The following is a 25716-nucleotide window of genomic DNA, read 5'->3' on the forward strand; positions in this document are numbered from 1 at the left end:
GGCGTACAACAGCAGGTGCCTATTTAAAAATGCACTCAAGCCAGGTTGGGAGTATTAACCCCAGGCGAGGGTCAGATTTGTACAAACACCACGCACAGAAACATGGAAACGTTTCCCTTAACTAAGGCACCGACTTCAGTGTGTTCATCTGCTCTCAGGTGCAAAGAACACAGGAAAGGAGAAGCACAAGGAAATCTAACTGAGGGTCCCAGCTACCAGATGAGCAAGAGGAGCCTCTCTCCATTGTAACCTTTCTTATGTTCTTGTGCTTAGTGAATCTGGCTTTTGTTCTTCAGGTACACTGTATTTCACTCCTTACATCACTTTATTAAAATCGGTCTCAATCCACAGGCCTTGGATGCAAAGAAAGTCTATACTGGCTTCAATAACAGCTTACTGTTCAATTCAACAGACATTATGCATGCAAACATCTTCAGTTAACAAATCCCAAAACACAGCAGCCCCATCTGAAGGTTAAGCTGATACTGAAAATTTAACTCTGGCCCTCAGCAGAATCACTACAGTCTTCCTAAATTTATACCACTGCTTAATTATTGCTACAACCAACAACTGCAATACAATGCAAGTCTGTTATGAAACTTGCAATTATCACCACCATACAAATCAAACAAAAACAGCCTATATGATCAGAAAGAAAGGAAACCCGACTCCGATGATGTCAAACAGGATTTCAGGGTTTGTAAAGGAAAGGAAACAGCACAATAAATAGTTGTGTGTTTACATGCCCTCCACACAAGCAAATCACAACAAGTTCAAATTATTCAAATGCAGCTTTGCCATCTCAGACACCCAGAGCTGTCCCGCCCCATCTGTGTACAGTCCACCTGGACTCTGGACAGAGACAGGGAGCCAGGTATTGCAACACAGTGCCAAAGTCTTGTAGTTTCTTATATTAACACAAAGTAACCCACGTGATGTACCACTCCACTCAGTTTCCCACTGTGCATATCCACCTGTATCAACACTCGTCAGGGCGCGGCACAATCACGAGCTCTACTCTTCCCGTACCTGCAAGAGGAGAAGGGAGAGGAAGAGGTGGTGCAGTGAGGGCTTGCAGTGACTGGCATTTAAAGGTTTTGAAAGCTTTCCAGAACTACCTTTCAACTCCTAAAAAAGAATACGTGCCACTCCTTGCTAGATTACTGTATTACTACGGCTTTCAGGAGAGGGGGAACGTGCATTGCTCTGCGGTCTGGGTCTATCCCCCCGTCCCCCTGCTGGCGTCAGCTGACCTTGGCACCTAAGTCCTTGCTCTTGGTCCTCAGCTTGTTGACCTGCGACTCTGCGACCTCTGCCCTCTCCTCTGCATCGTCCAGCTCGTGCTGCAGCTTCCTGTACTTGACCAGGCTCGCTGTGGCCTGCTGCTCCTGAAAACAGGGGTGAGAAGGCAGAGAAAGACCATCTAAATGACAGAAACTTCAAAGTAGGACTTGAAGCAGGGAGAGCCATGAATACTACATCACTGACACAGCACGAGAATTGATCCGTTTTAAAAATCTAAAATAAAAATGTTGTCAAAAGTATAGGGCTAGTAAGAGGATACATCTTTATTTTGTCTGGAAACGTAGTATTTCATTCCTTGAGCCAGGATGGCCTGATTTAGATTTAAGACATAAGATTTAGTTAGTAGAAAATAATACTAGAAAATAATATTCCTTAATTTCAGCAACTGTGACAACTTGCTCATACATCATGCATTTCTTTCTTACTGATCAATTTCACCCCAGTCCTCTCCGTGGCTACTTGTTAAGGGGGAATCCCAATTTCTCAGACCGGTTATTAAGTAGCAAAATAAATTAGTCAACAGTATAGCAAAATTTCACAAATTCTGAATTAAGCACAAAATAGTGAACTTTATGAAAGTCTCAGGTTGTTGACATGTTGTTGAAAACGCCTGATCTCAGGTGAGAGCGAGAGTTGGCACAAATTTTAATGTGTAGCAGCCCTTCCTGCTCACTAGCCACTGTAATGGCTAATGTAACGTGATGTACGAGTGAACAAGTACAGGTTGTGCAGCAGCCATTTCACCCCAGGAATGTTCCAACGTCATGTGCACGCAGAGTTAACAAGCAAGTTGTATTTGTTGGCAAGACCGTCTCAAAGTCAAGAGCAATATTTCTATTGGATTAAAAGGGATGTCTTCACTAGCCTGCTTGCTGACAATGTAATAAGGCCTCTTCACATCACCGGGCATTTGGTCTCCTCATTCTGAATTTTTTTATGTGAATTGAAGGTTTTTAAGTTACTGTGTACATTTTGTTTTCATTTTGGTTTGAAATGCACTCACCAATGCCGATACCTTCTATTCCTGAAATATAAAAATAGCGTTGCAGTTCCCCTTTTATGTAGACTGCATTGATATTTCTACCAGACACTGCTGTGCTTGCCTCTTTCTTTTAAGCTTGCTGTTGTGTTGCAGCACTGTTATCTTTAATGTTGCTAAGGTTGCTAATTTTTTACACGAAATGGCTCTGAATTGGAAAAGTGCCTGTACTCAGTCCCATGGGCCTTGCACTGCTGGCTGGGGTACTCACCGACTCCTCGGCCTGCCTCTTGTAGCTCTTCACCTTCAGCTGCAGCTTGTCCACCAGCTCCTGCATCCTGGCCAGGTTCTTCCTGTCCTCCTCCGTCTGCCGGACACCGCGGGCAGTCACATGAGTAGGCCCAATACAGCCCAGCACCACCTCACAGCTCATCTGAGCTGGTGGGATTTCTCACCCCCCAAAAGAACGTGTGGGGGTCAGCCAGAGCATTCGAGCTGTATGTTTTTCTTTGGCCACTATTCACAAGGTCACACCCATAATCGTCATTTATTAAATGAATGACTGAAAGTATGCAAAAATACTGCCGATGCCCCGTGGCTCATGAGCCGGCCAGAGAAAACTTCAGGGGGCAGCTGTGAGAGAGGTGGGTGAAAATATGGATGAGGATATTCAAGGCAATGAATGCAGCGAAGGGATAATTAACCAATTACAGTAAACCCTTACAGGGTACTGCTTTGGGGCCGTGTAATAAGCTGGTGTTTGGTTACTCTCCTGAGCAACCGTCTCCGTTACCCGTTTTTCCGGACAGCACTGCGGGTTTTATGTGCTCCGGTTGAGCTCTCGGGATGGGGTACCTGGAAGGTCAGCTCCTTGACCCTGCGCTCCTGTTTGCGAAGCCCCTTCTGCGCCTCACTGTGGCGCCGCTGCTCGCTCTCCAGCTCGCTCTCCAGCTCCCGCACCTGCAGAGAACCAACGGCCCCACTCACTCCCAGATCCCACGACAACAGGGGCAGGAATGACAAGCAAATTCCCTTCCTTGACTCCCATCCACCCATCCTTTATATGTTTCATTCACCCTCCACCTCTTAATGGACACGGCTGCTGAAAATTAAGTACTGGCTAGAATACAGACTGACAACGAAATGGAATGGAAAGCTTGCAGTGAAAGGCTTGAGATACAAGGACTGCGACAGAGCTCGGAGGTTAAAATATCGTCAGTGCAGCCAAATCAGAGCGGCCACCCCTGTCTGCAAGAAAGGATCTTCAATAATTACAATAAGAGGTCTTACCCGAGTCTCCAACTTGTGGATCTGCTTCTTGCCTCCCTTCAGGGCAACCTGCTCGGCTTCATCCAGCCTCATCTGCAGGTCTTTGATGGTCTGCTCCATGTTCTTCTTCATCCTCTCCAGGTGAGCCGAGGTGTGCTGCTCCTTCTTGAGCTCCTCGGATATCACAGCAGCCTGGGGGGCAGAGGGCCGGTCTGCCTGTTAGGCTACTCCGAGGAGAACACTACACAGCGCAGCAGCAGTCTCGTTGGGGAGAGTGCTCACAATTCCTGCAAGCCTGCTGGGGGGGAAACATGCAGCTGATCCTGTCCTGGAAGGAAGCCAATTCTTCTTGATTCTCTCGTCTGATGGAAAATTCATGGCAAATTGCTTTTGTTGCTAGAGCAAAGGGCCACAGTTACAACACTCTCAACAGCTTTTAGAGTGTTTGTATTAAAAAAAAACAGAAGCCTTATTTCTCTTGTTGAGAACATTATCTAAAGTGCAAAACCAAGAAACAAACAAAAGACAAGAAACAGAAGGCGCCTTACATCATTAATTGCCCTTTTGGCCTTTTCTTCTGCATTCTTACTCTCCTCTATAGCCTCATCGACTTCTTGCTGCATCTGAATGATGTCGCTGTCCAGCTTCTTCTTCTGGTTAAGGAGACTGGTGTTCTGGGACGAGAAGAGGCAGCAGTGTCTCAGGGCTGCCTGTGCATCAGGGAGCCTCAGTGCACTTGTCCCTCAGTGCTGGAGCAGTGTCTCAGGGCTGCCTGTGCATCAGGGAGCCTCAGTGCACTTGTCCCTCAGTGATGGAGCAGTGTCACTGGGCAGCCTGTGCATCAGGGAGCCTCAGTGCACTTGTCCCTGCCATACCTGTGTGTGCAGCAGGTTGGCCCTCTCGACCAGCTCGGACAGCTCCTGCTCAGCCAGTCTGCGGTTGCGCTCCGTCTGCTCCAGGGCGGCCCGGAGCTCCTCCAGCTCAGCCTGCAGCAGTGCCGAACGCCGCTCCGCCAGACCGGCCTGCTCCCTCAGATCCCCCCGCTCCTGGGACAACTCATCCACCTGCACCTGGAGCTCCTGGACAACACAGGACAGCCAGGCCAGTCATCTTGGACAGAGCCAGCTGAGTGGACACATGCCAGCCCTTAGAGGGAACCGTGAGTGTGGAGAGCATTTCAGTTTTATTAAAACTGTAAAAAATAATATTTCATGCTTTTATGGAGCTAAAAACTGGTCCCATGTGCTCATATTTTTAAGATATCCATATACTGTGTGTGGGGTCCAACTACCTCTGTTGGTAGAGCATGAGACTCACAATCTCAGGCTAGTGGGTTCGTGTCCCATGTCCGGCGCCAGGTCCTCCATGCTGGAGGCTGGGCCCAAGGCTAACAGCCCTGTCCCGTAAAAAACTAATATTACGGAAACAGCAACAGGATGTTGCTGCCCCTACAAGCCGGAAGGCATAACGGGCAAACATCCATCCATACCGTATGTCCGACTGAGTAGTGGCTGATCTCAAAGGGTGAAACACTTGAGTATAAGTGGAGTTTCTGCTATTCTGTACTTATTGTTAGAAGACGAGTACTTGTGTGTAAGCCCTCGCTCACCTTGCTCTGCAGCTGCAGGGCACGAGTGCTCTTCTGGGCCTCTGCAGCCTGCCTGTGCGCGTGGTTCAGCTGGATCTCCATCTCGTTCAGGTCTCCTTCCATCTTCTTCTTCACACGCACCGCTTCCATGCGGCTCTTCACCTCGGCGTCCAGGGCGGCCTGCAGCGTCTCAGCGGCGCGCTGGTAACTCTTCCTGAGGGGTGGAGCAGGAGGATCTGCTGCATGCTCATTAATGCATGTCTTATCACACAGCGGTGAACGTGTGCGGTGTGTATAAGTAATGAAGTGTAAAAAATGTAGCACTGAGCATAGGTCCATTTTAAATGCATAAAGATTGTAATGTAAAAATGCTGTAACTGCGTATCTTCCTGTAGTTTGCAGGTTTACCTGTAGTTTTCAATTTCCTCCTCTTTCTCTGCGACCTTTCTCTCAAAATCTGCCTTTACTTGAGACAGCTCGAGCTGTACTCGCAGAGTCTTGCTTTCTTCATGTTCTAATGCTGCCTGGAGAGGAGACACAACAATGGAGGAAATCAAAGGCATAGTTCTAGTTATATACACTTATATACTGGTGGCTGCATTTCCCCTTTACCTCAGCCTCCTCCAAAGCAGTCTGGGTCTCCGCCTTCTCCTGCTCTAGCTGTTTCTTCATCTTCTCAACCTCCTGAATGTTTTTTGTTCTTTCGCCTATCTGGTCTGTCAAATCTGCAATTTCCTCTGCGAAACAAGGAGCAAAGTGTTAAGGGAAATCGTAACCGTTGCCCTTAAGCTGAGCACGGCGAGGCTTCTGGAACGTCATCAGCACGTTTCTGATGCACAATGCTCAGTCAGCATCCCTCACCATCTGTCTTACCGCCCCAGCTGATTCTCCGGGATGATGTCCAGTGTATCCCCTCATGTTCCAGGGCCGGAGAAACTGACTTCCGCAGGGAGTGGCAGAAACAGTGTTGATGGGGTCTGTGCTGTGGCACTGTGTGAAAGAGGACTACCCGGTCCTAAACCTCACTGTTCACCTCCGCGTTCAGAACGCAGAACGTTCCTGACACTTGCGTTTCTACTCCGTGCGAATGCAGTGTCAGAACAGGTCGGGTTTTTTTTTTCTTTTACCAAATCGGTTCCCTATGCTTGGTAATGGGATCCAGAGATTAACCCTGGATTAGTTACGATTGACCTGCAGCCTCAAACGGCAGGGCTGGCTGTGGGAGGCCACAGCAGCTGGGGAGTAGCGGTTGTGTAAAAAACCGCGGCGCTGACCTTGCAGGTTCTTATTCTCTCGCCTCGTGGCCTCCAGGCCGACCAGGGCCTCCTCGTACGCGTGCTTCATCTTGAAGAGCTCGGTGCTCAGGGCCCGCGCCTCCTTCTGCGAGGCCTCCAGCTCCGCCTGGCTCTCCTCGTGCTTCTGCTTCCCCTCGGCCAGCAGCCTGTCGAACCCGCGCTGCCTCTTGTCCAGGGCGGCCGCGGCGGCGCCGGCCCTCTCCAGCTGCACCAGCAGGTCCTCCAGCTCCCCCTGCAGGCGGCCGCGCGTCTTCTCCAGCGACGCGGCCCTGGCGTGGGCCGCCCCCACGCTCTCCTCCGCCTCCTGCAGCCGCGCTGCCAGCTTCCTCCTACAGGAGCAGAGAGCGGATCCGCCCTGAAGGCGCCGCCGTGCCCGCAAGGACGGAAGCTGGCGCTCAAGGGGGAATAGTTATTAAACCTCATGTCACTTGCGCTTATTTAGGCTGTATTTTCTGTCTGTAGTGTAAATATACTTCATATTTACATACTGCACAAATCTCTTTATTTCATGTACAGGGGGCTTGCACTGAGAGGAGGTCTGGCTTGTGTTTGTGATTGGAGACAGGTGCATGAGAAAGTGTGTGTTGGTGTGTGTGTTTGTGTGTATGTGTGTGCGCGCGCAGGTGTGTGTAGATGCAAATGTGTACACTGTAGGTGTGTGTGTACGTGTGTGTATGTGTGTGTGCACAGGTGTGTGTAGATGTAAATGTGTACACTGTAGGTGTGTGTGTACATGTGTGTATGTGTGTGTGCGCACAGGTGTGTGTAGATGTAAATGTGTACACTTTAGGTGTGCGTGTACGTGTGTGTAGATGTAAATGTGTACACTGTAGTTGTGTGTGCGCAGGTGAGTGTAGATGTAAATGTGTACACTGTAGGTGTGTGTGTACTGTATGTGTGTGTATAGGTGTACTTGTGTGTGTGTGTGTGTGTGTGTGTGTGTGTGTGTGTGTGTGTGTAGGCCCAGTCTCACACACTTTGCCTCCTCCAGCTCCTCATTCCTCTGGATGGCGTCGGTCTCGTATTTGTCCCGCCACTGGGCCACCTCTGCGTTGCCCTTGGACAGCAGCCTCTGCAGCTCGGCCCTGGCCTCCAGCTCCTCCTCGTACTGCTCCCGCAGGAGGTCGCGGTCACGCTGCGCGGCCTGCAGCCCGTGGGTCAGCGCGCTCCTCGCCTGCGGGGGCCCGGGGGACAGGCCATGCGAGCCGGGATGAGTCGCAGGCCGTCAGGCAGCCGCTTCTCGTTTTGGACATTTGCACGTGGAGCGCGCGCCTGCCCAACGCGCTGTCCACAAGCTGCTCGCCAGCGCACACAGGCAAGCCATCAAGTTAGGTTTCAAAAACGAGGCCCGCAGCAGCAGGTGGTAACTGAAACCGATTGCCACTTCAGAATATGAAACAGGCCACTCTTTTTCCCAAGGGCTGCATTAATGAGCAAAGAGACCTTTTTTAAAAGGTTTGGATCTCCATTCCTACAGCACAGTGCTCACATGGCCGGCCAAGACAAGTTGTATGACTGTGTAAGGTGAGATAATAGACACAGGAAACTACAAATATCCCTGTGATGTTCTGCATGAACGGGGCCCTAACAGGCACCAGTTCCTCAATACTTTTGATCACATTATTGTTAAAGCAGGAGCGAACGCAATTTTCATTTCTAACTGGGAGATTATCAAAGCACAGAGCTGATGCAATGCTAAATAAATCACCCACGCTGAAGTAACAGCCTACCCAGGTTAAGTCACTTGGTTTACTTGTGTGTAAACCAAGACTCCGCAGTCAGTTTACTTGACTGTTAATTAGGATTAAGTTGATTTACTGATTTATCGTTTCATGACGAAACCATCTAACAAGCAAAACACACAGTAGCAATCCTTGTCGACTATTGCTCAAAGATGTAATTTTTTGGACAGATTTGTTTTTGTCCAGTAGTATAAGTCTTACAATTTTTCATGTTTTCAATAATTTATGCAACAAGTACTGAATGCACACTTGCATTTTTTTTCCCTTGAAACCAGCTTTCAGTAACCTTGCTCCAAGGGCGTGAGAACAGTAAGCCTGGAGCAGTCTCCCTGACGAGAGCTGTTCCGAGTCCGAGCGAGACCGCGCTCACCTTGGTCTCCTCCTCCAGCTGCCTCCGGAGGTCCTCGACCTGCTGGGTGAAGATGCTCCTGCCTTTCGTCAGCTGGCCAATCAGGGCCTCCCTGTCCTCCAGCTGCCGGCTCATCTCCCCTGCCACGGAACGCCGCATGGTCAGCACTGCGCCTCCCGGCTATCAGGATCAGCACGGGTTGAATCGGAGGCAATTCGCTACATAGGCTTATTAAGTATTATGTAATTACAATGTAATGACAACAAAACAAGTATGTACCTTAACTATGTGAAGTGGCACATATAATCCTACAATCACGTATGCATTGACTTTGCATTGTAATGGCATATTATACTAACCATCATAACCTAGTAAGATGCATTCTTGTTACAGATCTTATCACAGCGTGATTGCATTGCAATTAGAGTGTAGTTGATGTATTTGAATAACAAAGTTTTAACAGAACATCTTCCATTTCTTTCTTAAAACGAAATTATTTATTCTATATGGAAAAAAGGAAGGATGGGCAATTCAACACCCACAGTACAATTCCTCTGGTATGCAGCATAGGATACATTTTTCTAGTAAGAATGCAAGAAACTTGTTAAATGAAACAGAACCATTTGGTCTATCTACTGTGGCCGGACAAATCTCATCCTTTCTTTGAAAGGTCTCGTGGTCGATTATGGAACGGCATTAAGCAAGCAGTCCCTCAGAAAAGAAGATCTCTCATTTTGTGAAGAGCTCAGAATTCAAAGGAAAAGACAGCTGTGCTTGCACAGAAAGTCCTGGCCCCTCACAGGCCTGCAGTGTATACCGTTCTCTGTCAGCAAGCGGCTCCTTTGGGTGCTGAGGTCAGCGACCTGGCGGCTGAGCTCCTCAAGCCGTGATTTAGCTTCATTCAGCTGGTCTTCGTAGGTGCGGCAAAGCTTCTCTGAGGTCGCCTGCCGAAGAAAAGACACTACAGTCCACATTGGAGTAGGGCCAGGCTTTCCACTATAGAAACTGACGTACAGTAGCACAGATCGGACAATTAGCCCTTTGCTGTTGTATTGTTTTGTTTGTTTGTTTTTTAATATGCATCTTGCAGTACTGTAGTTTTTGGTAAAAGAGGCTTCTTACTGCAAACTGCGGGCTCATTATGCATCTAAGCTCTTTGCTCACAATTTATCTACAGGCAAAATCAGACATTGTGTGTCACAGGAGAGAAAACGCAGTACAAGAGAACTTATCTTATCTTAAAAACTTAAAACTTATCTGGAAGCATCTTTAAGTTCACGTCAATGCTTAGAGCGTGAACTTTTGCCATGAAAGGTTGAAATGTGGTTTGCTTTATAGATCTTCTCAATAGTTAATGTCTTCCTGACCTGGCACTGTGCCACTGTACATCAAGGGTGATTTAACCTGCCAGTCTCTAATGCCATCCTGTAAATCTTCTTTTTAACTACGGAATTAACCTTTAAAAATGATTTGATCATAGTGATTTCAGGACAGAGCTAACCCTTGTTACATTAATCATCCTGAAGGGAAGTAGGTTAATACACAGCTGCCCAAAACACACAGAAATAGAAAGTGTAACAATAAGGTCAGCTCTCTGGAAATCTGGGTAAAGCCACCTTAGACTGGGCTGGCAGCTCGCCTGGCCATTGTCTGATCTAAAAAAGAGCTTAGTGTAGAACAAGATGAAAATCAAGAGTTCATTAATTCAGAACATGTATTGTTACTGATCTTTCATTTTGATGCAATTTAAAATTAAGATATTGAAGGGACATTTATACAGATGCCAGCTTCACAAGAATATTTTCACAGAGAGACGGGGCTCTTTTGTAAAGCTTTTCTTTGGGGAAGGATTTATAAAGCTTATAAGACAGGATTCAGCTTGTTGGGACTATGAAAACTCAAATCACACAATTTTAAAACATCAAAGAATCTGGAATAAATTAAGCTTTCACACAAGTCACCCCAGCAGCAATACCAAGAGCTGCAGCCCACACCACTCTACATTCAGACAGGGAAAAAAACAAGCTTTCATTATAAAGCTTGCTTTCTCTCTAGGGTATGATTTTTTTTTTGCGAGAGATAAAAGCAAAATTTGTTCCTAATACTTTCAAATGACAGTTAGGAAAACACAGGGCTCTTTGACCCCTTCTTTCAACACCTCTTTCCTCTCCCTTCTGACCCCCTGACCCTGACCCTGACCTCTGACCCCTAACCCCTGACCAATCAGCACAAATCAGGTCAGGGACACATGGTGAGCCACTAAGGGAAACGCACTTTTGTCAAGAGAGACGCCCACTGGATCTACTGTGCAATATTTCTGTGCCGAAGACGGCCAATCCGCTACGCTGGGGCTCTGTAAGCTGAAAGAAAAGGATGTCCTGCCTTGGCCTTGGTCATGTGCGCGAGGCTCCCTGCCAGGTCGTCCGCCTCCAGGCGGAGCTCGCTCTTCTCCTTGTCCAGCTTCTGCTTGACCCTCTGCAGGCCGTCGATCTGCTCGCCCAGCTCCGCCACGCTGTCGGCGTGCTTCTTGCGCAGGGCGGCGGCGGTGGCCTCGTGCTGCAGCGTGGTCTCTTCCAGGTCCCGCCGCAGACGCAGGGACTCCGCCTCCCGCTTCTTGTTCAGCTCGGCCTGGGCGCTGCTGGCACCGCCCGCCTCCTCCAGCCGCTCCACCAGCTCCTCCAGCTCCCGGGCCAGCTCGGCCCGCTGCTTCTCCGCCCGCGCCCTGGCTGCCCTCTCCGACTCCAGCTCCTCCTCCAGCTCCTCGATTCGAGCCTGCGGGCACAGTCACCGGCACAGCCCAGCTATAACTCTGCCCTGCTCTTCCACAACGAGATGTTGCAACGCAGGTGCAGATATCCTTTCCTTGTTATTCTGTCTTGCTTAAAACAAGGTCCGATCAAGAACATAAAGATCTGGAATAACCTGAAAAGATCTAAAGATTTCTTAACTGAAAGCTGAGACTTTGTGCCAGGAGCTGTATAAGATTAGAGATAGATTAGGCAAAATGAGATGTACAGCAAGATTTAAACAAATCACTTCTGTATCAGTAGACATTAAAATCACTTTTGCCTGTGGACAATGCTATTTGCTAGACGAATGGGTAGCAGGTTTCAAGAGGGCCAAAGCTCCTACCTGGAGCTCTTTAATAGTCTTCTGTTGCTGGCCTGCCATGGCCTGCTCCTCCTCAATTTTTGAGCTGAGGTTGCTCATCTCAGATTCGTTCCTGCAATGACAGCACCAGAGCTATGAGGGGGTGAAGGGAGACACCTGCAACAGAAAAACAGCAGCACCGTGCGTTTCTTCAGACGCCCGGTCACGCTGACTCACTTCTTCAGCTTCTCCTCGAGCTGCAGCTTTTCATTCTCCAGGTCCGTGATGGTCTCGTGGGTCAGCTTCAGGTCTCCCTCCAGCCTGCGCTTCATCCTCTCTAGGTCGACGCGTGTCTTCTTCTCCTGGTCCAGGGTGCTCTCCAGCTGAGCAGAAAGAAAACAGCATGGCCGTTCCCTTACTGTACAAAGCCAGAACATTTTCCCACTTCTAGTTTCCATTGCTATTCCAGAAACTCTTCATGCTGGAAGGCCTTTGGCTGTTGTAAACACAAGTACCTCCAGAATGTGGGGGATCTAAAACGTTCTAAGATGATGTGATTAAGTTATTGATGGATCTTTGCTTGCCTGGTGCACATCTCCCAAAAGAGAGAAAGAGACAATCAGGCCTTTACTCAGGCCCTCCTACTGACTCACGTCATCCAGCTGCTGCTCCAGCTTGGTCTTGGCCTTGGTGAGGGAGAGGACCTTCTCCTCCTCTGCCTGCAGCTCCTCCAGGGTCTGCTGGTGACCCTCCTGCAGGGCCTTCTTCTCCCGACCCATCCGCAGCACCGTCTCCTCCAGCGCAGACAGCTCCTCCATCAGGTTCTTCACCTGTGGGGTGCGGGTGAGGGTGAACTCGCCAGGTCCTTAGCTCACCGGGAATTTCTCCCCACATTTACTTGGAGATGACCTCTGGTTTTTGTTCATTGTTCTTCTCCATCTTTTGCAGTAACACCCCGTGCAGTTTCATTCCGTTTCTCACCAATGTATACATGACTCGGTACATGAGCACAGTATGAGGAGACATCATCTCTTCAATCTTAGTAAATAGCTGCTAAGCTGATTTGACTGAATTTCAAAACGGTTAAGAGAGTAAATAGATTTCTTCTATTAACTATTACTGTTACTGTAAAAATTAATTTAGCAAGAATACAAGTTGTTGATGCACTTCCCCCAGACTTAATTGCTTTAATCAAATAATTAATAATCAATTACATTAAACAATTTAATAAATAATCAAATAATTTAACAATGGATTGCTTTAATCAAAAGGATCGGCTAGATCCCCAGTCATCAGCAGGCAGTGAGAAGCTAGCCGCATTCCTGCAATCCCCAGTGGTACCTTGTTCTCGGTGGCGTGCTTCTCCTTCTCTGCTTTGGCCAGGGTGATCTCCAAGTCGTCGATGTCCTTCTTCAGCTCCGAGCACTCGTCTTCCAGCTTCCTCTTCTTGTTGGCCAGCTCCACCGCCGCCTCCTCCTCTTCCTCCAGCCGCTCCGCCAGCTCCTTCAAGCAGGCCTCCAACTGGATCTTGGACTTGATCAGCAGATCGCAGCGCTCCTCCGCATCTGCCAGTGTGTCTTGCTCCTGGGAATGAGCCGCACAGAAGAACCGATGAACCAGCAACGAACCACACTGAGAGTGCCAATCTTTCATCAATGCATGCAAATGTTAACAGAGGACGTGTTGTCTTTCAGCATAACGTGTCAATCACTGCACTCCAGTTCATTACAGAATAGTGTTAAAGATACATGTAGGTAGGTATTTAGAGGGAGACGTAGTTCAATTAGGGAGCTACGTCAGCATGCGTAGGCTGCAAAGGAACAAGTAAAGGCTTATTCCATGCTGAAAACAGAAGAAAAAAAGCGTAATGTTTCGGCTGTGGAGCCTTCTTCAGGTGTGGTGCCTTCGGGTGTGGAGCCTTCTTTGGGAGTTTAGAGGGAGATGAATAATTACTAATAATATTTGTTCACTTAATTTTAACACATTAGCACATAAATGACAGATGTATCATTGTTCTTTAAATTAAAAAAGGACCTTTTTAATTGACTAGGGAAGTCTCCGGCTGGTCCCTACCGCCTGCAGCTGGAGGAGGAGGTCATTCTTCTCCTGGATGAGGGTGACCTGCTTCTCCTCCAGCTCTCTCCTCCGGGTCTCGCACTTCTCCAGCGTCTCCTTCAGCCGCTGGTGCTCCTCCTTCATGGTGGAGATCTCCTTCTCCGCCTCTGCAGTCCTGAGCAGCGGCTTGATCTTGAAGAACAGCTTGATCCAGGACCAGTTCTTCACCGCCATGAAGGTCCGGATGTTCCACTGGATCACCAGCACCGCCTCCCTGTGAGCAGAGAGACGGAAACTTTTCTACTTACCATTCTTACTGATTTTCTGAATATGGGTGACCATTGACATGACAACTATTTTTATGTTAAATGTGCGGTATACTTTTGGAAAGAAAAAAGAAAGCAGGGCACGATCTCTCTGATACCTTCTTTCAAACATCTTCTGGTACTCCATGCGCATCAGCTTTCCCCTGGCTCGGGACTGGATCATGGTCAGGACCTTGGCCAGTCTCTTATCCCTCATTTCTTCTAGGTGTCCCAGGAGACCTGCCTTAAAAAACACCTGGAAACACAGAGCACAGGTTTGGTCTCGTACACAGCCCAGGAACAGTCTCACAGATTCCAGGGACTTTCATATATAGCACAGGGGTGGTCATACAGAGCCCTAGGAAATTGGCTCAGAGCTCAGGACTGGTCACACTCAGTCACAAAGAGCATAGGGCCGGTCACACAGATGACAGAGTTGATCACACACATCCCAGGGTCAGTCACTCACAGGCGTTTTTCTTTTTTACTCCAGTTCAGCTGCTCTCCCAGAGTCAGACCCCACGGGGCTCCCCTACCTTTGTGCTCCCGAAGCGGTACTGGGTGTGGTCGACGTCCAGGGAGCCCAGGAGCTTCTCCGCCGCCTTTCTGCCATCCACAAATTTGTCCTCGGGGATGTGGTTGGGATTGAGTATGCGATACCTGCAGGAGACACCACGCGGTATTTTGGAGAGCTCTCTGCCAATGCATGTGGCTGTCTAATATTAACCCGCTCACAGACGAGACCCAGGATCGACGACTAACAGCCCCAGGCCAAGCTGGTGAGGCACACACCGCAGATTGAAGGCTATCAGAGGAGCTGAGTGTGAAGAGAGGACCGTACCTCTGCTTGAAGTCAGCATACAGGATGCGATTGGGAAAGCCCTTCCGGCAGATACGGATTCCTTCCAGAACACCGTTACATCGGAGCTGGTGGAGCACGAGGAAGGGGTCCATGACACCTGAAAAATCAACAAGAAGGAGCAGGCTCGTTCCGAATGGTGCCGGCTCCCGAGGAGAAGAAGCTGGGAAACACCGACTATTATGACTCTCCCCAGATGGTGGGTAGAGAATGGTCCTATCCTCTTGCACAACAGTGGGGGGTGGGGGGAATCGCTTTGGACAGATCTCGCTTCAACAGGGGAAAGTGCTGTGATGATGTGTACAATGATGTTTACAATATTAGCGCAAACCATGCTAAAAGTGAGGTCACAGCTGTTTCATTCTGGGAGAGGAATAAGTGCATTGAGTTTGCGGAACAGCTTGCTGCAACTGCATTTGGTCAGATAGATCACCCTGGCTCACTGGTTGGATAACACTGTCCCAGTGCCTACCTGGAGTCTTGGTTTCATTGGGAATGATACAGCGAACAAAGTGAGGGGCCGTGGACTTCAGATTTGTCATCAGCTTGTTAAGGTTCTCCTAGAAACAGAGACAGGCAACAGCGTGGTCAACTTTCCAAGTTTGCTCCAGTAAGACTACACATCGTTACTGCTTACTACTGCATCATTTTCGGGTTCCTGTAACATGCATTGTCCTTGGCTTTGCTGTGGTTTTTCCAAGGATGGTACCATGCTTTACTGTATTTCTCTCTACTTTTCCACGGTACGACACTGCTTTGCTCTGCCTTTGCGGGATAGGGGAATTATTGACAGGTGCACTGCAGAATCCCCGAAGGACAATGAAGGCGACTTTGTTTGCGCGCACTGCAAACCACAAACACACGTTCCAGCTGGCCCAGATGACAGATACCTTGTGTAAGGAAGACACAGTTTGGAAAGAGGCTCCTTTCTTACGCTTTTTCTCGCTGGATTGATCTGATGGGATAAAGAACTCTATAAGCATTCAATCTACTTTCAACTTAAGGTGGCCATAATTCTTAGTACTATAAATTATGAAAGTTGCAGTATTTTTCAAATCTACAGTATATACGATATACAGTACAAGAAAGCCCTTACCCCTGTCAGCGCAAACATAGTTTTCAAAGAGACTTGCTAACAGCTTATTGGACGATTTCTGAAACAGCCCAACTACAGTCTCATTCAGGGGGTCTTTGTTCTTCTCCAGCCAACCAATGATATTGTATGGGACCTCAGGAAGACACACAAAGGCAACAATGGCAACTGTCACTTCCAGTTGTCAGCAAATGGCCACGTAACTCAGAGCACATAAAAAACATCTTGACGTACCACTCCAGCATAGTGCACAAGCTCGAAGTGGGCTTCATACTTCCTCCTCTTGTCTGGCTTGGGTTTTTGGAAGTTGCTGGACTTGCCCACATGGTTGTCATACAGCTTGGCCTTGAAAGTCATATCTGTGGCCTTTGGGAACATGCATTCCTCTTCAAGGATTGACAAAATTCCCATTGGCTGTAACATAGCATAGGTTGTGCAAGAAATTTTAAATAGGCTTGTTAAAAATGGCTTTAATCTGCATGAAGTACATGAAGGTATTTCTAATTCATAGGCAATAAAAGCACTGCATTGTAATCAAACCCCAGTTTATTCTTAGCCAAGAGACAAAAGCTAGTGCTATTCTTTTAGTAATTTAGTGAGTTAATGAAGGGCTGACAAAGCAAAAGCACCTTCTCAATGAGATCGATACAGGCCTGTAGGTCCAGACCAAAGTCAATAAAAACCCAGTCAATCCCTTCCTTCTTGTACTCCTCCTGCTCCAGCACAAACATGTGATGGTTGAAATACTGCTGAAGCTTCTCATTGGTGTAATTGATGCACAGCTGCTCAAAACTGTTGAACTGCAAGGGAAAGACAGACTGTTTAGTTACACAGCTCCACTCATCACTCATCCTCTCCCTCCTAAATAAAACAGATGCAGGTGAAGTATTAAGGCTAGCAATTACCCAAAAATGAGGCAAAGAATATACTCTTCATTTCAAAGACCAGCAAACTTTTTTAATGTTAATTTATAGTAATTTTCAACAGTTTTAGATGGGGGAAGGTGTTTGAAGACAAAGCTTCAAGGAAGCTTAATGTTAATTACCATGTATGGAAGAAACAACCTTGTATTACATGGTATGCATACCACTGCTCGGTTTTCTTTTGTAAGGGCATGACAAAAGGTTATCTCATGTCTTTTTTTGGTGAGGGGATGTATTGCAACTTACATCAAAGATCTCGAATCCTGCTATGTCCAGTACTCCTATGAAGAACTGTCTGGGCAACTTGGTGTCCAGAGTCCTGTTAATCCTGGTGACTAGCCATTTGAACATGCGATCATAAACTGCTTTGGCCAGGGCACCCACAGCATAGATCACCTGGAAGTAAAACAATAAACACACACCCTGGGTATTTTTAACTGTTGGAAGTAAGGGCTGCAACAGTGAGGCCCTTCTTAGTCTATGTCAGGACTCTTTGCCAATAAGAGCTGAAGGATCTGAGCTCATGAAGTTTCTATCTTGAAATCCCAGGACAGGGCTCTAATCATGACTCAGCCTCATTAGCTTGGGAAAAAATGCTGGGGTTTTATGACTGGTGTCAGACAAATTACTGTACGTAATTCTAGGAATGTCTTGTTATCACTGATAAGATATCACTTTGTCGTTTATTGTTCACATTGAATTTTGTCAGTGACAAAGAACTGGAACAGATCTGCTTTCAAGTGAATAATGCCATAATAGCGGCCTACCTGCTCGACATTCTGTCCTTTGGTGACGTACTCGTTGCCAACTTTCACCCGCGGGTGCAACAGCCCTTTCACAAGGTCAGAGGAGCTGATGCCCATGAGGTAGGCAGCCTTGTCCATATCTGCAAGAGCAGAACTAGGTGTCACCGCACTCACACCACACAGACTGCTCTGACAGAGCCACGGTATGCAGGCATGAAAGAGAAGACACTAGGACACATTCGAGAAAATTGAATTTTAACTCAACTCTTCAAGGGCAGACTACAGAGTTTACTTACAGAGGTAAAGAACAGAAAGTACCACTGCATGAGCAGCACTAAAAACAAGCCGCTGTAAAGCGAAATCATTGATTTAGGTCTGAAGTCTGGTAAAATGATTTGTTTCTTCATTAAGAGTACTAAGTGGTACTGACTGCCACCACCTACTGGTGCTTACTGAGGGGAAGAAAAACTTTCAGGGCTTCTGTGAGAAAGGGAGGGTTTTACACAGTGCAGGTCCAAGGCCATTGCAGGCTTATTATAATTAATGTTTTACTAAAGAATTCAAAAATCACTGTATGGATAAACTTCCTGATAATAATGAATGTATCACGGTAACTACAACCATGTCATGAGTAATGGAGAATGAAAATGACTGAGACCTCTGACATTCTTGTGGTCTCAATAGGTGCGTGGTAGCTCTGTCCCTCGGGGGAAACAGCTCTCCTGCTCCCTCAGCGAGCTCTGCATTAAGAGCGACTCACTTGCGTTACTCATTCACCCCTCTCCCCTCTCTCGGCTCTGACTGTGCCTGTCTGCAGGAGGGAGGATCAGTAAAACTCTTACTCTCTGTCCCGTCAGCCTCTGCCTGCTCCTCCCGCGGTTTCTGCTTGAACTTCATGTTCCCGAAGTGCATGATCGCCCCGGTCAGTTTGTAGGCCCCATACTTCTCGTCGGGGCTGAAGCCCAGGATGTCCATGGCTTCCTGTGAAGAGCAGAGAACAGTGTCCCTTTGCAGGGTTACATCCCGCCCGGGTGAGCTCCCACAGGTGGGTGCCGCTGAGCCAAGCACGCGCACACACACTAAGGCCTTACATCAGTGGCCAGCAGCTCCTCTCCGTCATCCAGATTGTCCACAGTCACCACGCCTTGAGAGCAGAAGTGGAAGTCATATGGATTGCTGGAAACCAGCAGCATCTCTGGAAGGAGAGGACAGCATTGATTACAAACGCACAAAATGAAAATCACAGATTACATTTGCTGTAAAATGTAAATCAGTCGTGCTGAAATTTTAAGGTGTGAACAATGGTCACAAAGCACTATTTGAGGTCCACAGCTGCAAGAGCAGGACTTTTGTGGGCACTGATTTCAATGGTTCTGGCGGCACAGTGACTCTCTGCACCAAAGTGGGACTGGGACAGGGGAATTGCATGGAGCAGCCCTTGAGAGTTCAGTCCTCAGTGGAGAGAGACTGCAGAACTCCCTGGGTGTTTGAAGCAGACCAGTCCTTGTCCTGCAGATGGTGTCTCCGTCTATAAAGGGACAGGAGGTGGCAGGGCAGGGCCGGTCTCAGACTCACCCTGTAACTCTGGTTTCTTTCTTGACAAGATCTGGTAGAAGATGTGGTAGTCCCTCTCGCCTGGCTGCTGAAAAATCACTCGGGATTTCTCCAACAAGTCTGTCAAGACACACATACTGTAACCTATACCTGTTGTATAGCTTATACCAGTACACTGTCATTACACAACTGTAGCTCGCATGCCAGTACAAACAGAAGTGAAGACTGTGAGACCAAGTGGTCTGGCTAGGTTGGCTTTATGAAATGCCCCTCTGCATGCCTGTGTTCATACTAACCACCCGAAAGCTTCAGGAAGCGAAAAGGTGCAAAACCTTCTGAAATGTTTACAATAACTTTAACCAAGCATATATTAGGCATTGGCTTTGTTTTGCTATAGGTTCCTTCAGTAAGAATCTGGTTTACCGTACCTCTCAGTGTTTTACCACAATATCACTGCGCTTTCCTATACTAGATTCTGTTAACAGTATTATAAGACAGTAACCTTTCATATGGCAAGCAGGTTATGAAAAGAAACAATAAAGCTGGGATGTAGTCATTAACATCTCTATATATCTATACACTAACATCTCTCTCTATATATATATTTAAGCAAATGCAGTAAAATCTAATTTGAGAGGCCCAAAAGGTCACTTATGATTCCTAATTTTTTCAGAATCCTGAAACGGTTTAGTTGAGCTGTTTGTGATTGACAAAAAGCCAGTTATCATGCACTGCCCTTTTCTTTTACAAACTCCGAGAGGTGTGCCCTGACAGATCCCTCTGATTCATCTGAGAATGGGATAAAACCCCACCTAGCAGCCTGACGTAATCCAGCAGGGCCTTTCAAGTGTTTGAAATATGTTTTTCTTTGACAGATAAAAGAACCTTTGTGCACACACAGAGAGTGACACAAGCAATTTCAGATCAAATGCAAAAGGCCTGTCTTCTTGTAATGTCATTTCATTACAAAGAAAAGACTTGTATGTTACGTAATATTTTATTTATTCAAATTACAAATACATAAAATACACATAAAAACGTTATATTATATAAAGTAGATTATACAACTTTGGCAGTAGCCATGGGAATATTTTAGTTTTTATAAGTCCATGTTTTAGCCGAGCATAGAAATCTATACAGTAGCTGCTTTCAGTACTTTCAGTAATCTATAGTTACACTGTATCACTGTTCTTTAATTTATTTGCTCTTAAGAAACAAAAAAGCCTGGGTTCCCAAGGCAAAGGAAACCAAACATGGTCAAACTGAAAATTGAAAAAATTGAAAAAATTGAAAAACGTTCTCTTCACTATTCAGGTAGGAGGGGAAACACCTGAGTTTTGTACTTACTGCACCCTGCTGGTGTAAATGAGTACAACACAACAGTAAAATAAATTGCAAATGTATTATATAGATTATTACGCGTTACAGCAGTGTTAACTATTCTAAAACACACAGGCAGACATGCAGATAAACAGACTAGATTTAAAATATTCTACTCACAAATCTCAATGTCAGCGGATGATAGCTTTCCAGATGGTCCGAAATGTATCCGTATAAATTTGCCCTTGTAAAAAACGGATAAAAAAACAAGAATGACAACACTCCCGGGAGTAACCGATTCCAGAAGCACTTCAGGAGGGATATGTCATGGGTCTGCATACTCTTCTTTGAATCTCCAATAAGGCCTCAACTCAGGTCACACATTCAATCTGTCCTGTCTGCATGAATCTGCCTCAGTTCTCCAAAGTGTCCAAAACAGGACTCATTCATAACAGGAGCAGGAGTACTTGGTCTCTGTCTTATTATTAGTGTGAGGAGGTTTTACTCACAAATCGGGAGGAGTTATCATTGCGCAGTGTCTTAGCGTTACCAAACGCCTCCAGTGCAGGGTTCGCCTGGATTATCTGATCCTCCAGCGAGCCCTGAAGAGACAGCACCACCAATCTCAACACCTTCTCTTCCAGCAACACCTCGATCACTGTTAATGCACCTGCTAAACATCCTCGTCATCATCATCACCATCAAATTAGCCCTTCTATAGCAACCAAATAACACATAAACCTTCAGCATGCTGGTAAAATGTCAGATAATATTTTTGCTATGCAATTTATCTTGTTAAATGATTTCAGCATAAAGAATGATCAGAATGATTTGTTCAATTGCTGATGAACAAATCAGGTCATGAACAATTAAAAGAAAAACAAACAAAACAATCATATGTAATAATAATCTAGTTTTAAAAAAAAACATTATTTTATTTAACAAATAAATCAATTGAACACATGATCTCATTTACAACCACCTGGAGAGCTTTGAATACAGCAGGGTGTTTATACTGGGGCAGTCTGGGAGTCTGAGTGAAGCAGCTAGTCCAAGTGGACAACTTCGGCGGCTCAGCTGGGCCTCGAACCCGCAGCCATCTGGCCAGGAGTCCATCTTTATTCCATTACTTACGTTCTTTTTGCCGCCAGCATCCCCAGCAGCTGCCACCGTGGCGAAGTACTGAATGACTCGCTTCGTGTTGACTGTCTTTCCCGCACCGGACTCCCCCCTGCAGCAAAGACACGGGGGAGAGCGTTCTGTCCACTGCTGCCACCCACCCTCACAGGCCTGGCCCCACCCCCAACAGGCCCGACCCGCCCCCCAGTCCAGTCTGGCCCCACCCACCCTGACAGGCCCGGCCCCAAGCCCAGCCCCACCCCGACAGGCCCGACCCGCCCCCCAGTCCAGTCTGGCCCCACCCAACCCCACAGGCCCAGCCCCGTGCCCAGCCCCACCCCGACAGGCCCAGCCCGCCCCCCAGCCCAGCTCGGCCCCACCCCGGCCTGCCCCCCAGACCAGCCTGGCCCCACCCCCAACAGACCCGACCCGCCCCCCAGTCCAGCCTGGCCCCACCCACCCTGACAGGCCCGGCCCCAAGCCCAGCCCCACCCCGACAGGCCCCACCCGCCCCGACAGGCCCAGACAGGCCCAGACAACACCATCCATGTTCACAACAGCACTGCAAAGGGAATCCCGGGAACCAACACTGGAACTGGTGGACTGGGAGAGCTGGTCAGTATGAACACCAGCCCTTAATTTCAGTCCCTGAGTTCTTCCTGTTCACGTCAGATGTCAACTCTTCAAATGTCACGCCACAGCAAGGCCTAGGCCCTGTTTTGCATGGGTTCTGTTCACAGAAGAACCGTGATGTGACTGTAGATTTCCCACAGCCGCGGTCCCTAACCCACGAGCACTCACGTGATCAGCATGGACTGATTCTCCCGATCTGTGAAAATAAATAAAAGGAAATAATTGTATGCAGGTGATATTATTTGACACTGTCATTTTCATTCAAGAAACTGCTATATGCAGATATGTAATATTGTTTAATACCTATTTTTTCTTATTTAATCTGACTCAAGGTTTTTTGCAAAAGACGTGCTTTTGCGATGAAAAATAAAATGCGTGGATGTTGTTGGAAAATGGATTCGGTTTTTGATCCGCTGGCCTGCAGCAGGTACTCACTGCGCAGCATGTCGTGGTAGGCATTGTCAGCGATGGCAAAGATGTGAGGAGGGGACTCTGAGCGCCTCTTGCCTTTATAAACTGCTATCACCTCAGCTTTGTACACAGGAAGCCATTTGTATGGGTTCATGGTGACACAGAACAGCCCAGAATAGGTCTGCGACAAACCAAAAGAAACACATGCATGCTCGCTATTTTAAGTGTGTCCTGGATAAGAGCATTTGGTGAGCACAGAAAACAACCAAATTATTGTAATACATGCTAAGTGATGATATATTTTAGCATCTTCTCCATATTTACAGGTATTTGAAGCTTCGATTTAAACAATTCAGCAATACTTTAGATTCAGTTGTATCATCTAATAGATTTTCTATTAAAGGTTCATTTAGTATAAATGAAGGTTCTGTAGAAAGGTAATAAAACATCTACAGATAAACAGGAGTGTTCATATTAACCATGTCTTAATCTCTGGAAGCTTTATCAACATTAACAAGAACTCAATTTATAGTAAATTGATGGGTTGGTCACCACAGTACAAAGAACATGCTGTTGTTGTGGAATAAGTCTAGACAAAGAGCATGATTCCTGGTTTTGAAGAAATGTCCTACTCTGACAGGCCAACTTCTTTCAGGAACTCAACTTCTCAACTCAGCTCTATTTCTTTTAAGTACTCAACTTTTTGTCTCATAGAAACCAACCAACAACCCAAGGACTCAGAATGGTCAAATGGTCTGCTCCCATGTAAGAAACCTTTCTTACACTCTTAAGAGAGTGTCTTCTGTGTCATGTTAATTTGCACAGCAATCTGAAGTGTGACCATGCTGCTGCTGCCTCTTCTCTCTAAAAGTGCCTGCTGGGTCCTGGGTGTTCAGCTAGTGCTGATGTAAGGCCATGTCAGTCTGGCTCTTACATAAATCATCCAGTTGGCATAGCGACGGCGCAGGTTATGCAACACAGAGGCCTCATTCAGGTGTGTCAGCATGGCCATATCCTCCATCATATCAAACTTGGGCGGGTTCATCTGTTGGACGTCTCCCTCCTTCACCAGCAGGGTCTGAAAAGGAGAGGTCAGGACAGGTCAACACAACAGCTCAATTGATCAACCAGCTGAAGGCCACAGTGGCTCCAGATATTTCTTAGACATCAAGGCAGTCACCACAAGCCCCAGCGCGGCACAGTTTCACTTCTGTTTGTAATTCAAACGGCCGATTCCAATCTAATTACAATATTTGCAAGAGAGCATTGAGCAAATTCGATTGAAATAACAAAGAGTTTGGGATTTATGCCTGACGGGAATAGGTGAAAGTATTTATTTAATGTGAGCCATAGTCCTATAAAGGTGGGTTTCGTACAGTGCAAGTTTCATTCTAGCTTGACAATCAGCCTATTGTTGCCAGCATGAAATTTAAATGGCTACTGACGTCTACATAAAATGTTCAGTCTGAGATTAGGTTCATTTTTATGCATGTCATTTTTAGTCTTATCTGGAGCAGACTCTCTCCTTTCCCCTGTGCAAAATGGAGGACTGTTCCTACCCTGCCGTCAGCAGCCTCCACAGCTACTTTGTCTCCAAGGGTCTCCTTGATTTCGGCTTCGATATACGCCTCCCTGTCGTCAAGAATCCAGCACCTCTTCTTACCTGGAGAAGAAGCGTGACTGCAGACATGAGTGAGGCAGGAAGGAAGCGAGTCCCAGGACACACCAAGGGAGCCCGAGATGTTAAACTGCTGTATTCTTTCTGCACAAAGATTCACTGAGGAGCACTTTTCCATCAAAAGACATGCTGAACAGCACTGATATTCACTTACATAACGGACCTCTTTAAAACCTCACATGCTCCGATTTCAGTAGCAACATTTTGAATCGCTTGTGTTAAACAGCTATTTAAAATAACGCCCATATGTACAATTATTACCAGGTTTTAGCTTGCATAGACCATTTCATTAAAAACACAGTTTCAAACTTTGCTCGGCTCTACTTGGATTTGTTTCTACTTGGAAACGTCTGGGACTGGTTTCGGTAAGCTGACAGAGGGAAGAAAGCGAAGACACCGAACCGTCAGACGGCAGCATCTGCATCCCTGCGAGCTCCCCGGCGCTCCTGCGCAGGAAGGGAGCCGCCTCTCCAAGCTGAGCCACGTTGGTGCTCATGGTGACGGCCGGCGCAGGGGGACGACAGAGGCGAACCCAGGTCCTGCAGGGACAGAAGACACAGCGGAGTCCTTCACTAGTAGGAAAGATAATTTACACACCGGAGCAGAGAGAGAGAGAGAGAGAGAGAGAGAGAGAGAGAGAGAGAGAGAGAGAGAGAGAGTCACGTCTCACCCCTTTCCAGTCAGGACATCTAAGACCAAGACATGCGTTTGTTTGCAGAATTACTGCTTTTGGTGTTTTTCTGACACAAAAATGAGAAAACAAAGCCCCTTCGGTGTTTGCCGCATTCAAAAGCAGTAAATTTCCTACACCACACAACACACGATTCTGATCAATTTAAAGCTCTTAAAGCTCGTCCATGCTCAGGTGTTGCCTCTGCCAGCCCCAAAAGAAGAAAACCAATGCTGAAGAATTGCTGTGCAGCTCTGTACTTACCCTGGAACAGTGCAAGCACAGAAGGACTTACGGCAATTCTGAAGAACGCCTGCTTTTATAAACTCCCAAGGCAGACAACAGAATAAATGGAATTTCACACAGCTTCTATAACTGTCCTCTGGTCAAAAAATAGACAAAAAGAAAACACACGCGCAGGCCAAGGGGAGGGAAATGGGATATAACTCTTTCACAAAGCATAAGTCACTTAATACAGGTCTTACTCTAACAACAACAAGGCCTACATTCACAATCTCGTCTTAATCTCATGCTATTTTATTTCCCAAACAACTGGTCAGCCTCAGACTTGTGCCTTAAAACGGCACAGGCTTATACGCCTTCCCAAGCTCTCATCAAGAGGCCTCTGTCCTGTTGAGTTTTCTTCTCTCGTCAAGATCAGGATCAAAACTACATGGGATACTTTTTAACACAGATCAATGGCTTTTCTACTTCATCTTCAAAAGAGGCTGAT

General features: G+C 47.0%; 1 protein-coding gene across 1 annotated transcript; it reads right to left on the reverse strand.

Annotated features, from left to right (window-relative positions):
• Nucleotides 1–1014: 1014 nt before the first annotated feature.
• On the reverse strand, nt 1015–24809 carry LOC148830273 (myosin-7-like). The gene is made up of 41 exons (XM_088922181.1): nt 24716–24809; nt 24195–24298; nt 23570–23713; nt 22660–22816; nt 22393–22420; nt 21607–21703; nt 20982–21074; nt 20653–20716; nt 19174–19272; nt 18690–18793; nt 18441–18579; nt 17620–17738; nt 17099–17248; nt 16559–16729; nt 16164–16343; nt 15933–16065; nt 15727–15791; nt 15309–15396; nt 14819–14936; nt 14514–14637; nt 14097–14233; nt 13691–13946; nt 12959–13201; nt 12271–12447; nt 11855–12000; nt 11660–11750; nt 10910–11299; nt 9345–9471; nt 8549–8667; nt 7414–7610; nt 6416–6765; nt 5754–5878; nt 5550–5665; nt 5163–5355; nt 4429–4632; nt 4102–4227; nt 3575–3745; nt 3140–3244; nt 2556–2651; nt 1254–1388; nt 1015–1029 (listed from the first exon to the last, which is right to left on the reverse strand). The coding sequence occupies exons 1-41, from the start codon at nt 24807–24809 to the stop codon at nt 1015–1017; spliced, it is 5790 nt and encodes a 1929-aa protein (XP_088778307.1).
• Between the last annotated feature and the right edge of the window lie 907 nt (nt 24810–25716).

This window comes from Atractosteus spatula, chromosome 7, assembly GCF_055471065.1.
Source record: "Atractosteus spatula isolate fAtrSpa1 chromosome 7, fAtrSpa1.hap1, whole genome shotgun sequence".
In the NCBI taxonomy this organism is placed as follows: domain Eukaryota; kingdom Metazoa; phylum Chordata; class Actinopteri; order Semionotiformes; family Lepisosteidae; genus Atractosteus; species Atractosteus spatula.